Source organism: Ambystoma mexicanum, chromosome 4p (genome assembly GCF_040938575.1).
Source record: "Ambystoma mexicanum isolate Mex_15411 chromosome 4p, UKY_AmexF1_1, whole genome shotgun sequence".
NCBI lineage: Eukaryota > Metazoa > Chordata > Amphibia > Caudata > Ambystomatidae > Ambystoma > Ambystoma mexicanum.
The window spans coordinates 1,177,777,022-1,177,789,547 of record NC_090927.1 but is presented as its reverse complement, the minus strand read 5'-3'; the positions used below and the strand labels follow the sequence as shown (position 1 = coordinate 1,177,789,547).

Sequence of the window (12,526 nt, the reverse complement as noted above, 5' to 3'; positions counted from 1 at the left end):
GCACCAGGCGACCACGCCCCCCTCACAGGCCGCTCCGGATGATGGGGGAGGGGAAACCGCAGAGGCACGGAGAGCGGCGGGGCTACAGCCGCGCCCTATAGAATGAGCCCTCCGCTGCCTCCACCAGCACCCCTCACTGCCGGCACCGGCCGTGTCCCTCGGTCCCGAGTGCTTCTTCCGCACGGCCGTGTGCGCGGGTACCTTCGTCCGCCTGCCGTGAGCACCAAACGGCGGGCCCGACCCTCGTCGCCAGTGTTGTGGGCTGCCTCCGACCTCAGGGGCAGCCCGCCGATGGTGTCGGGATCACCCGACACGAGAGGTGAGCCGGGTAGCAGCCAGCGAACCTCGCGGAGGGGAGCACCCTACAGCGCCCGGTGTCACCGGGCGCCAGACTCACAGTGCGGGGGTGTCACCCCCAGTTTCCACAGCCGCGGCTCCGAGTCACTCGGGCAACGGTACACAATAGGCCACTTCCACGTGGCAGGCCCACACACAAGGAAAACACAGACACGAGTTGCCACTTCCTGGGGCTCTGCTGCTCTGCCCTTGCAGCGCCAGCAGAGCCCTTTTATTAAAGGAGCACGTGAGCGTCATGACGCAGTCACGGCGCTCACGTTACCCACACAACTAGACCCCCACACAACAGGCGGGAGACTGAAAAATAGCAATATGTTTCACCTAAAAATCAGGAGTCTCCTGCCTAAATCGGGAGGGTTGGCATGTATGCCTGCGGCCTGCCTCCGAGAACGGAGGGGCACTCGTGGGCGAGTCAACAGTGCATAGCTCTCAACCATTTGTGTTGCAAAGGTGGGTGAAAACACCCGATTTTGTTTTTGGCAGGTGAGAGCCCTTTGAAACAAATTGCCATGCAGGAGGCTTGGCGGGTGAGTCAGCTCTGACAGCATACATGCCAACCCTCCCGATTTAGGCGGGAGACTCCCGATTTTTGCGTGAAAAATATTGCTATTTTTCACGTTCTCCCGCCTAAAATGAATCTTTGCCAATACATTCCTATGGGAAAATCTCAGTTTCCCGATTTTTCGGAGTAATCTCCCGCACAGGTGGGTTGAAATGTTGGCATGTATGTGACAGTGCGGCTGCCTATTTATGCCGCGCAGATGGTGCCCCCGCACACCAGCTCCAGGCCCTATCCACCAGGGCTGGAGGGCCAGCAACACAGCAAGCAGCCACTTAACAATGGCAATATCTGACAAAGGTGTGGCTAACTGTGCATATGATGGTCATGCCTGACAAACGCTTATCGTGCCTATCTAAAACTAATGCTCGTTTCATATGCTTTAATTGCACAGCTCTTAATTTACCTTTGGCTACTAGGTCGTTTATTCAGCAGTTGATATTCATAAGCACAGTGACGAAATGTTTCAAAATGATACTTTAATTTTGTATGTAATTATTTTTGTTTATTCCATTGCAACGTTGTTTTTTTTAAACGAACACTGCGACAATTTAAAATGTGCGCCATATTTCTTTATAGTGGAGTTCTTGTCCGTCTTCGATTACCATGTTTAACCTCTCTTCAGTGGATGGGAGGAGCTAGTGTATAGTTCCGCCCCGCTTGTTTGACAATATGTAAGGTGCGCTGATCTGGTCGTGGCACAAGCAATTGGAAGGGAGAAAAACGAGCATGAGTGCTGTTGCTGAGCCCGTGGTGATCGTCTCTGCTGCAAGAACACCAATAGGTAAGTGACCCCTTGTATTGTGCTAAATGTGCCATGAAAACAAAAGTAATATTTCTCCCTATAATGTGCGATTTTGTGTCTTATGTAAGTGCAATCTTAATATTATGGAATTACAAGTTTTTTAATTTTGAAAGAGGAACAAAAGGCCGACGTGAGTATAGTAGTTGTATTTGGGCGAAATGGGTGACCGTGTGAACATTACCCCTATCTCGTGATTTACTCAAAACCATGATATTTCAGCTCATCCTCATCTAGTTCCCTAGGATGGGCATTACAGGGAAAGTACAAGCAAGAAAGGCAACAAGGGAGCAGGTCATTTGTTACAAATTAAAATAAACCGAGCGTCAGAACCTTGAATTAGAGTTTCGAGGGGACCAGTAGTGATCGTCGTTGTTGGGTAACTGTCATATGCCCACTACCCAGCAGACAGTTACTGACACAACAGACACATTCACATGCTGGCAGAGGGCGGAGCTGAACGGCGTTTCCTGACTCAGACGTTTATTCTGTTTCTTCTGATTGACCAAAACGGTAGCACCACGAGACAGAAATGTGTCCCGATTGGCCAGCGTCATCTCTGCCCTCAGTCCCTTTCTCTGATTGGATTAGTGGGTTAGAACGATCACAGAATGCAGCTCTCTGATTAGACGTGGTTATATCAGTAGAGATTGCACTTTTCTACTCGTCCTTCGGGAATAGTCTCTACCTCCTTTAAATGTAGTTAATATTTTATTGAACTTAATATTGAATGTTTCCCAAGGCAGTTTCATTTCAGGCACCTGATCTAATCCAAACAAAAGATGTTCATTGAAGCATTGACTTTATTAGAAATATCTCTGTTGCTCACTATTATTGTTCAGTAAATAGGTTTATTCAGCGATAAAATGTAGGCAGATTCCATGCAAGCCAAGCAACAACTGCACTTTTGGATTTAGTGCTTAAATTAACACAACACGGGTTGTTTATGCATGCCTGCAGATTTTTAAACAGCCGCAATTTCTGGAAAGAAACTACCGTTTATATTTGGTAGCCAGCTAGCCGCTTAAAATGTTTCTGACTATTGCATTTCAGTGCCGTGGTGGTGGTAGGAGGGGGGGAGCGTGTGTGCGTGTGTGTGTACACAGTTTGTTGTGTAATCTCCTTATTGTATGTTGCATTTGATTCAGAACTAGCCTGAAATAAAGAAATCGTTGCCTCTGTGAGGCAGGAAGGAAGGCAGGGAGGAAGATAAAACCAAAGAATTCCAGGCGGTCTTTATGTAAATAATTACTTTTTTTCAGGGTCAGACTCTTTCTGTGCAAAACCACCTTCAGCCTATGGTGGTATTGTGACAGTGTCTTCTAAAGATCAGGATGGCGTCGCTCAAATTTATGACACATAGGATGTTCTGAAACCCCTCGGTAGCGGAGTCCCTGAAGCTCCGTTTCTTGTCGTGATGTATCCAGGGTCTTTGTGTAGCAGTATCTGGTGGTAGGTGGTGTGGCCCGCTCCCGGGGCACCAGAGCGGGCCTCCTCAGATGCCGGGACCACCCGACATGCACAGCTGATACTGCGCTCACGTAGTGTAAAGACCACAGGGGACACCCTGCATACTACGGAGCACAGAGTGGGACATCGGGGCTGTGAGCATACAGCAACCTCGGCTTTGGGGGCACCCAGGCCGAGCCTGCCACCATAGCCGTGATCACATGACACCATAGAATTGTGTCCACGCAACAGGGATCACCCTGCTTGCTCCGGCCCACCGGAGTGGAACATGTGGGCTGTGGGCTCGGGGGGCACACAGCCAACCGCAGCCCCTGCTCTGGGGCCACACGGGCCGGGGTTGCACCAATAGCCATGGTCACACGGCACAATCATTCCGTGGGGACAGTGTTGCCCAGCACGGGCTCCGTCCAGATGCAGGGCCCCGCCAGTGGGCCTGCTGCATACGGTGTGGCACCAGCATGGTGCTACCAAGAAGCACACCAGAGTCAGTTCTTATTCGACTGATGAGCGGCTCGTTCTTTTTATTAGCTTGGTCACATGGTTATGACCATGCGACCATTATACAAATGTTGAGAGCTACCATGCTCCCAGTAGGGTTGACATACAACACTAGGTACCCTACCGCCAGGTCATGTTTCAAGAATTGCTTCTTCCCTGGGATGTTTGCAAAGAGGGCAGAGTATGTGTTGGCTGCCTTTCTCGTTTGACAGTGCAGTTCAGGAGACATATGTCGCTATAGATGCCGACCCGGTCTCGCCCTTTAGGTTTTCGAGCCACTGTGATGGGCGACATCCAGTGGGTGGGCACGCCGATTTCTCGATAATTCCAGCTTGCTCCAAATTGCGTAGTTCTTACTCCACCAGCGGATGTAGGTGGAAGGGGTTGCACCTGTGCTTCAGTTCCACCGGTTTGACCGTCTAGTCATAGTGCAAGCGTACCTCTTGGGGTTGCTGGGAGACTTTCCTGTGGAGGAGATCTGCATGATGTTTGAGAAGGCTCTGAATCTCGTCTTCATATGTGCTGAATGTGAACTGGACTGGAGCCAAGTCTTCTGCAGTGTCGCAGCTGAGGAGTGTTGTGGTGTCAGTGGGGGTGATGTATATTTTGATCTGTACCACTGAGTCTTCGTATTGAAATGTCCTTTTGGCCACCCTATTGAGTGGGATGGCTGTGTCGCTGCCATAAGCGAAGATCTTCTACTTGGTGGGTATAATCAGAGGGCCAGAGGGCTCACCTTGAGATGTTTGTGTATTGTGCGCTGCTCATGACGGGCACCAATGTTGATCAGCACTGGTACAGGAGTGTCTTCCACAAGGATTCTGCAGTGGGGCTGATGGCGCAACTGTAAGGTAAGGCCTAGCGATGAGGTAAGGAACACTGCTTGTTTGTCATACGACTCCTCTTGTTCAGAGATCTGCTCAGCATCCACTTGGTAAACTCCTTGCTTCATTGATCCACAGGACCGCAAGGATGGAATGAAGTTCCCACTCTGCACACACTGGCAAAGTGATTTACCCTTCTGCATTCCACAAATTTGCTGGGCACCGACTTGGGTGTAGCACACTGCCTCTGTAATAGTCGCATTTTCTGGTAGCGGCCAGGGGAGCCGACTTATGAATTTCCCGGGGGGAGCACAAATACAGGAAGTGACATCACTGGCAGTTATAGGACCTCAAATTTACATGTAGTCGCCAACTTGGTGCAACGGCGCGTGGGGGGGTGGTTGTGCGCGCAGCGCAGAACGGTGGAAACATTGGCTAGCATGTACTGCATATACTAAAGTCAAGTAAGGAGATTTAAGCCTTCGAGCTGCATTCCAGTATGCCAACACTGCCCCTACTCCACCCCTCTATAAACATCCAGGTTGTAGTAGCCCTCAAAAGGCAGAGCAACACAACTAGGATGGGAGAACGAAATGGCGTCCCGTCCTGTGAGTGTGTCAAACGTCAGAGCAAAGACTGTGCGTGTGCCTCCTAACTTGGAGCACAATCTCACTAATTTGGTGCAAATCTCGCAAGTGGGAGCAAGGGAATCCACTGTGTGTGTGGGCTGCAGACCCCGGATCACATGCTCACTTCAGTGTGAAACTCTGGCCAAGGCTCTTTGGGCAAGCATTTAGGATGGGTCTCACACCTATAAACAGTGTGATATATTGAGTGGGCACCTCACTCCTTGGAGCATAGTATCAACCGTTGCGGGTAATCTCACAACTGAATGTACAGTTTAACTCTTGGTCATCTCAGTGACCCCATGTATATTAATTGAGTCAATCTCCCACCTGGGAAGACAATTATATTTCTGTTAAAACACTCTGAATTGTCTGAGAGAGCTCATTCTTTCATTCAAGAGAGATAAAGGGGTAACAACCCCCTGTATGTGGGATCAGGCTCATTTTGCCCCATGGCCCCTCCAGGAGGAGTGAGCGGGGTTTAAGACCCTGCTGATTCTGCTATCCCACAGGCTCGAGCCTTCTATCCCTTGCCCCATCACGGCTCCTAACATCCTGAGTGGCAGCTTATGGACAGTAGGCAGCTCCGGACATGCCTGTTGCCAATTGAATGTAGACAGATCTACTATTTAGACACTGGGAGAGAGCCATGAATCCACATTGGTGGTGAAGAAGCATTCAACATACAGAACACAATGGTATAGTGTTGCAGTCCTGCTGAGAAATGACAATTCGGAGCATGTGAGCAGTAGGCTGGATCAGTGCTGCCCCATAAAAGGTGTAGAAGCCTCTGTGAGAAGTGGCAGTACTGTCCCAACGGTGAGAAGTGTAGTATTTTCACATTAACTACGCTTAAGAACTTTGGGTTATTGAAGTGCTGCTACATTCTGAGTAATTCCATCCCTTTTAAATATATGAGCTCTTGTATAACCACAACAATGTTGAGTTATTCTGATGATGACAGACTTGCTTAATAGTTCTGTTTCTGTATCATTAAATGTACTTTAGATCTTTAGAGTATCGGAGGGATAGCTCAGGGGCAACGTGCTCGCCTTGGAAGCAACGACACAGAGCAACACAGGTTTGCTCCCTCGGTCCGCGCAACACAGGTTCGCTCCCTCGGTCCGCGCAACACAGGTTCGCTCCCTCAGTCCGCGCTTAGAAACCTCTGGGTAAACTGCAAAATTCTAAAACATCTGGGTTGATAAATTATGGTGCATCCATCCAGCTATCATTGAGTGGCTACATTCAAGACCCTGCTTAACCGGAAAGGTAGCATTCTGCCAACACCTGTATTCCATGTAGTGGAACACATTCTACAATCGCCTAAAATCCATAACTTGGTCGCCCTCATGGACTCGACTAAGTGCAGCACCCTGGTCAACTGCACAACCCTTCCAAGTGCTATACAATGGCTACCACGAGATCCTCTGGTGCAGAGGCTACAATCTGTGCCATGCAATGGCCACCCTCACAAAATCCTCAGAGCAACACCCAGGAGGTCACCCTTCTGAATTATTCCATGAGCAGCACATTGGCCAACTGCAGAAGTCCTCCAAGTGTAACTTGTTGGCTACCCTAATGAAAATTCACAGAGCAAAAACCTTGGCTACACTTATGTCATCAAAGAGCAGAAGCAATGTCCACCTTTCTAATAATGTGGTTCAACACGTTGGCCACCCTTGCAAATGCCTCCAGTGCAATATCTTGCCAACCCCGACAATCCATCCAAGTGCAATATATTTCCCATCCCCAAAATCCATCCAAGCGCAATACTTTGCCTACCCACAAATTCATGTAAATGCAATTCATTGCCTACACCAGATGGACACCTGGGTGCAATACAAGTCATCATGAAGTAAGACACAGACAGACAAGTTCAAACAAACAATATTTATAAAATTAAATGTGTCCAAAACCTGTGCTTGCCTTCCCAACTAAAAGAAACAGTATGCATGGCTGTTGATAATCAAAGAAATGGTGATCAACACAAAGTTTTAAGCTTCTTCCAGTTCCCAGCTTACCTTCAGCTTCCTCACTCCCCCCCCCCCCCCCACCACAAGTTCAACAAAAAAGTCTCCAGGATTTTGTTCAGAGTTCCACAAAGTCCTTAGGACTCACTTTTCCAAGTTCAAAGTAATACTGTTCAAACAAAAGAGGTCATGAGACCCTGCCCCCAAGATGGTAGTTATAGTTAATCAAATCCCTGGGTTTGCATCCCTAAGACTTCAACGTGGCACAGTTCAAACAAAAAAGGGCTCTTGAGGCCTTATCCTCAAGACAGTAGCTGTAGTTCATTAAGCCCCAGTGTCCCCTTCCCCAAGACTTCAACATTGCAACAAATGGATTATTGACCCTTCTTTGTAAGTTTTGCTTTGTCTTCCCCTTTTTATAATGTAAGGCTCACTGGTCGGTCTAGACGCAGTTATCAGACAACAGGGCCACCCATCGCAGGTCACCTAACCGTGGCCCCATGGTTCTTCAGGCAACACAGGTTTCTCTGCATTCACCACTGTGTGAAAATGAACACTCCCTTAGATTTTCCTTGTTAGCCTCTTGGCTTTTGTCACGCACCTTTTGTCAGTTGTGCTATAGCACTTTGAAGCGTTTTCTATGTGCTAGATGGAATTCCCAGTACATATTTTAGACCATATAACCGGACAGGCCCAAGGAAGATGATAAAATACTACTTTAATCTCAATGAAAGAAAGCAGGGAGATATAACAGCTATCAAAATAGATCCATGCGTATTCACACTTTATCTTGCCTGTACAGAGCTTATATACTTTTACATATGTCATTTATGATGTCATCCTACTTAGCATTTTCAAAACCTATTAACGGGAGGGACTGGATTAGGGGAACATGTCTACTTCTAGAATTGTATATAAGGGTTCATCTCGTTGGTAGCACCTTGTATGTAGGACATGCCCTGAGCTACCTATGCAAACGTAATATACTGATTATAGCAGAGAAAATGGTAGCAGATTGGTAAATGCAGCATTGTATGCAAAAGTGCGCGGCAGGCTTTATGATTGGTTGGCAAACCAATCGAACCTTGGACTTTCGGCTTGTTTAGCAGCACATGAGTGAAAACGAAACCTAGGTGCTCGAGATGCATCAATTAATTCCCTGTTTTCCCAACTATGCCATCATCCTGATCCTTAGCCAAGGTCTTATGTTTGTAGTTGACCTCGTAGTCTGCTCACTGTTCTGAACCATTCAAGGGAGTATGAACACACCACTATCTCCATCTAGCCCTTGTTTTTTTACTTCTGAGTCACGTGTTAGGAGACCACGTTTATATCCATTTCAACCTCTTATTTACTACTATTTGATTTTATAAACTGGTTGCCATTACCCTTTCTGGCCTTTAGAGACTTGCTCACTCCATTTCACATAGGCTATTGCCTTTGTGGTTGTTCAAGACCTGGCACCTGCACATGCCCTTCTTTCTCTTACACACATGGTCTGTTCATTCGACTCCCTTTGTGCCTTACACCCATTTCTCGAAATGGCCTCCTTGATCCCAGGCCAAGGTACTTCCTTACTCTGCACACAAAAAACAGCTTTTTCAATTTGCAATCCTGGGCTTTGAAGTTGAGGTAGCAGGGTGTTTTCTTCCAATGGTTGCCCTAAACGTTATGTATATACCTCCTTTTTTTTTAGCAAGCTTCTATATGCCTTTTCTACCTTGCTTTACAGCGGATTTACAGTTATTGGTCAGCACGTTACTTTGTCTTCTTCTATTCAGGATTACTTAGTCTTTAGGTGCATGTTTCTTAGTCCTTCAGTTGCATTGGCAGTCTTGAGTATCTTCATATAATTTCAGAATAGGTTCATACATCTTCTTTATGACACCTTCTGTTGTCATCAAACTTTACTTGGAATTCGTCCATATTACCCATAGCCGCATTCTGGCATCTTGGCAGTGGATATCCTTCCTGGTAGCATTCTTCCTCTGCCTCAACGTGAGGGTATATTCTGAATGACTGTCTGAGTGCATATCGTCTTTCATACACTCAACGTGGTATAGGAATGTTGCATGGGTTTCTAATTGTAGCTCTTTGTCGGCTACTCCTATAGGACGGTGGTAAGGGGGCAGGGACGGTGGTGAGGGGGCGGGGATCAGAGAAGAGGCATCCACCTACTCCTACATTTTCCCCCTCTGGTCGAATATTCAACCATACCCTTCTCTTCTTCTGCAATTCCTGCTGCATTTTCTTCTATTATCTCATCATATTTTCTTTTCTTCTGGACCCATATCTTCGTCTCCCCCCTCAGGTGATCTGCATTTTTGTATATGGTAATCCACACTCCAAGTCATATATAGACAATCCCCGGCTGGTGAACAGAAAGTCCATCATCCCACATACCTATTCCGACCTTGAGGATAGTAAACATTTGCTCCTGTAAGTGCAAGAGAACTCTTCTTGATTTTTTCGCAAGTACTTGCTTCTGTCTGCATTTTCTCTTCTGTCTGCATTTTCTCCAGTGTAACTGTTAATGTCAATCATTTTCATTCCAATAGCTTTCTTGGTTGTTTTCTGGCATTGTCCCAAAATGATCCTTATGAGACAGATCCTAGCATCACTAACTCTAATATGGCTCCAAGTATTTTGAAAGCATTTGCCAACCAAATGGAATCCATGAAAACGGAGATGAGAACCTGTCGTCTCATCAGCTTCCTCTTCCATCTTTGTATGCAAAGTTGTTAACATCGTTATTGCTTCTGTCACGGTTCCATTTTCTCCAACATGAGGTGGTATAAATGTACAGCAGGACGGCACAACCGTGGCACAAACACCTCCTTCCATTGCTGATATTAGATACAGAACATGCGTGTTCTGCAGGGTCATCAGCCTGATGGCTCTCACTTCTTCTTTGATTTCATTAAATCTTTTTTTATTGTTGCCTTGATCGTCTGCAGCAATTCCAACCTAGTGATGTGCATTCACTGCTGCTTGGAGTCCTGGTATAAATATACATGTCATTATCATGGCGATCTTGCTGAATAATTTATTCATTAGGAATGTCTTCAAAAGCCTTTATTGATTAAAAAAAAACATTTTCTTCAACTCTCTGAACCCTCGGTGGTTTAGATTGGTTGTTCGGTCGGGGTGTGAAGATTTTTACAGAATGTCTAAGATTCCGATGTTATGCAGGCACCACTGTAGCATATTGTCACTTTGTAAGTAGGTTAGGATGTCGCCCTAGTCTTTCCGAAAGGCCTCTGGTGATCCTTGAAGTTTATATGTCATCCATTTGAATGACACAAAACGCCTACTTTTTGCAGCCAGTCGTAGATCGTGGGCAGGGTTTTTGTTTCTGTTTTTGGGCAACCGTCAGCCATGCTGCTATCACCAAGATCATCACTCCCCTCTTTTGAATTTGCGTATGGGGCCTCTGACCTGATTCCCGCCATCCATACACTATCCCGAAGTTGGTCTATTCCCTGCATCATTTTGCCTATTGGGGATTTCACCCCCCCTCAAACTCCCTCCCTCGGAGGTTCGGCCCGCTCCACCATATGTGCCTCCAGTCCCCCTTTGTGAGGCATCGCCGCCAGCATGAGTCGCTGGTGGGACGGGTACATTGCGTGGAGCCTCTTTGGGGTGTAGTGCCATTGTAGTATAACTTTCTGGCACATCTCTCTCACTTGTTTCGAGTGCATTAGTTTGGGTATTATGCTCCCCACGTGTTCCCATTTGTTCCCTCGTGATGGGTTCGCCCAATGTTCTTTCCCAGCGTTTCATATAGCTCCAGCGTATTTCCTCCCCCCTGGTCGTTCAGGAATTTGAAGAGATTAGAGACTATCTTTTTAGTGCCTTTGTCTGTTATCATGTAGGTCTCAGGGTGTTGGCTGCCTGGTGGCTGCTTCTCTGATTGTGGGGGGGGGTCATCCAGTGCTTTAGTTGGGTATATTTAAATTCCTCTCTGGTTGTTATCCCCAGTGTTTCTTTACATTCCTGGTATGTCATTATGGTCTGACCCCCCCTCGACCCCCCCCCCACCCCCCATACATATCTCTTATCTTGCAGCAACCTGTCTGCACCCAATTGTTGTACGTGTTCCATTCCATCCCCGGTTGAAAGTCTGGATTCCTGAACATGGGGGTGATGGGGAATGTCACTGCCCCATCGTGTCTGGCCCAGATGTGTTGGGGAGATTGCGCCACCCATTCCCATATTACCCTCAATTGTGCTGCTTCGTAATATCTACGGAAGTGGGGGAGAGCTAGTCCGCCTTGGCTTTTCTGTGCTGTCAGTGTCGACATCGAAATCCGAGGGGGCTTGTGTTTCCATATATGTGATTCCCCCATAGAGAGTTATCCGCCTCCCGTTGCGTCATTCTTTCCTCCTTACCAACCCTTACCCATTGTGCAAACAAATCCTCTCAACAGTGCAGGATATGCCATGATATAGATAAAAAAAAAAGTTTCTTTTTCTTTTTTCTCATTTTCTTTTTTCTTTTCCCTGCCAACTCAGGCAATTCCCAATATACAAAGTTTCTGTGGACAGTAAGTAACATTATAATCTTTGTGTAAGAAGTTCAACACAATTTTCCAGTCCTTGGTGAATGTAGAGAGATTTCCCCCCCCCCCCCCGAATGGAATATGCCAACATAATTCCAAACTTTGGAGAACCAGTCTGTAACAAGTGGCGGTTCTTTCGCCTTCCACTTTTGGGCTATCGCCAACAATGCTGCTAATTGTAATACAACATAAACTTTCATGGTTGGCTTCAGGCAGCATGTGTATAGTGCCATTGCACCATCAGCATATACCAAGACTATCTTACTTGGATCGACCAGGTAAGTTTAGGTATTGCTTGCCATACGGACTCCCATTCCTCTTCCTGCACCACCTCCAGCGCTGTTTGTAGCTTATTGACTCATTTGGTATTGCATCACCCAACAATTTATGCAGATTCGAGATGAGTCCTATTTCCTGGGTTAGATGTCACAAATTTTTCAAAGAACATTAAATCTCTTAGTGCCTCCTTCTTTACTGGTGGGGCAATAATCCAATGCCTAACTTGGAAATACTGGAATCTGCTGTTCTCCCACAGGCCTAGTTCCTGTTTACATTGTATAAACGATTTAAGGTAATTTCCCTGAAACCTGTCTCTCAACTTCTCACTGCCAGCTTGTTTCCAGCCCCTGAATGCATTGGGTTCGAAGCCCGGAGTAAATTGCGAATTAAAGAATAAAGGTGTGAATGGGGAGGGGAACGTTCTTAGTTTGTACTATTAACTGCTCTATCTGTACTCCTAATTTCACTTGCATGTATGTTAGCTCGTCAATCCTGTTTCGGCAACCACAGTGCCTCACTGGGATGAGCTCCCCTTCCCCCCACATCCCCACCGCTTGCTCCATCTCTTCCCTGTCT

General features: G+C 46.9%; 1 protein-coding gene across 1 annotated transcript in view; it reads left to right on the top strand.

The window, feature by feature from the left end:
• The first annotated feature begins 1,519 nt into the window (after positions 1 to 1,519).
• Positions 1,520 to 12,526, top strand: part of ACAT2 (acetyl-CoA acetyltransferase 2) — a 521,847-nt gene continuing 510,840 nt past the window's right edge. Inside the window, exon 1 of the mRNA XM_069606820.1 lies at positions 1,520 to 1,700. Coding sequence (XP_069462921.1) covers positions 1,646 to 1,700 — 55 coding nt within the window. The 5' untranslated portion in view covers positions 1,520 to 1,645. The remainder of the gene's footprint in view (positions 1,701 to 12,526) is intronic.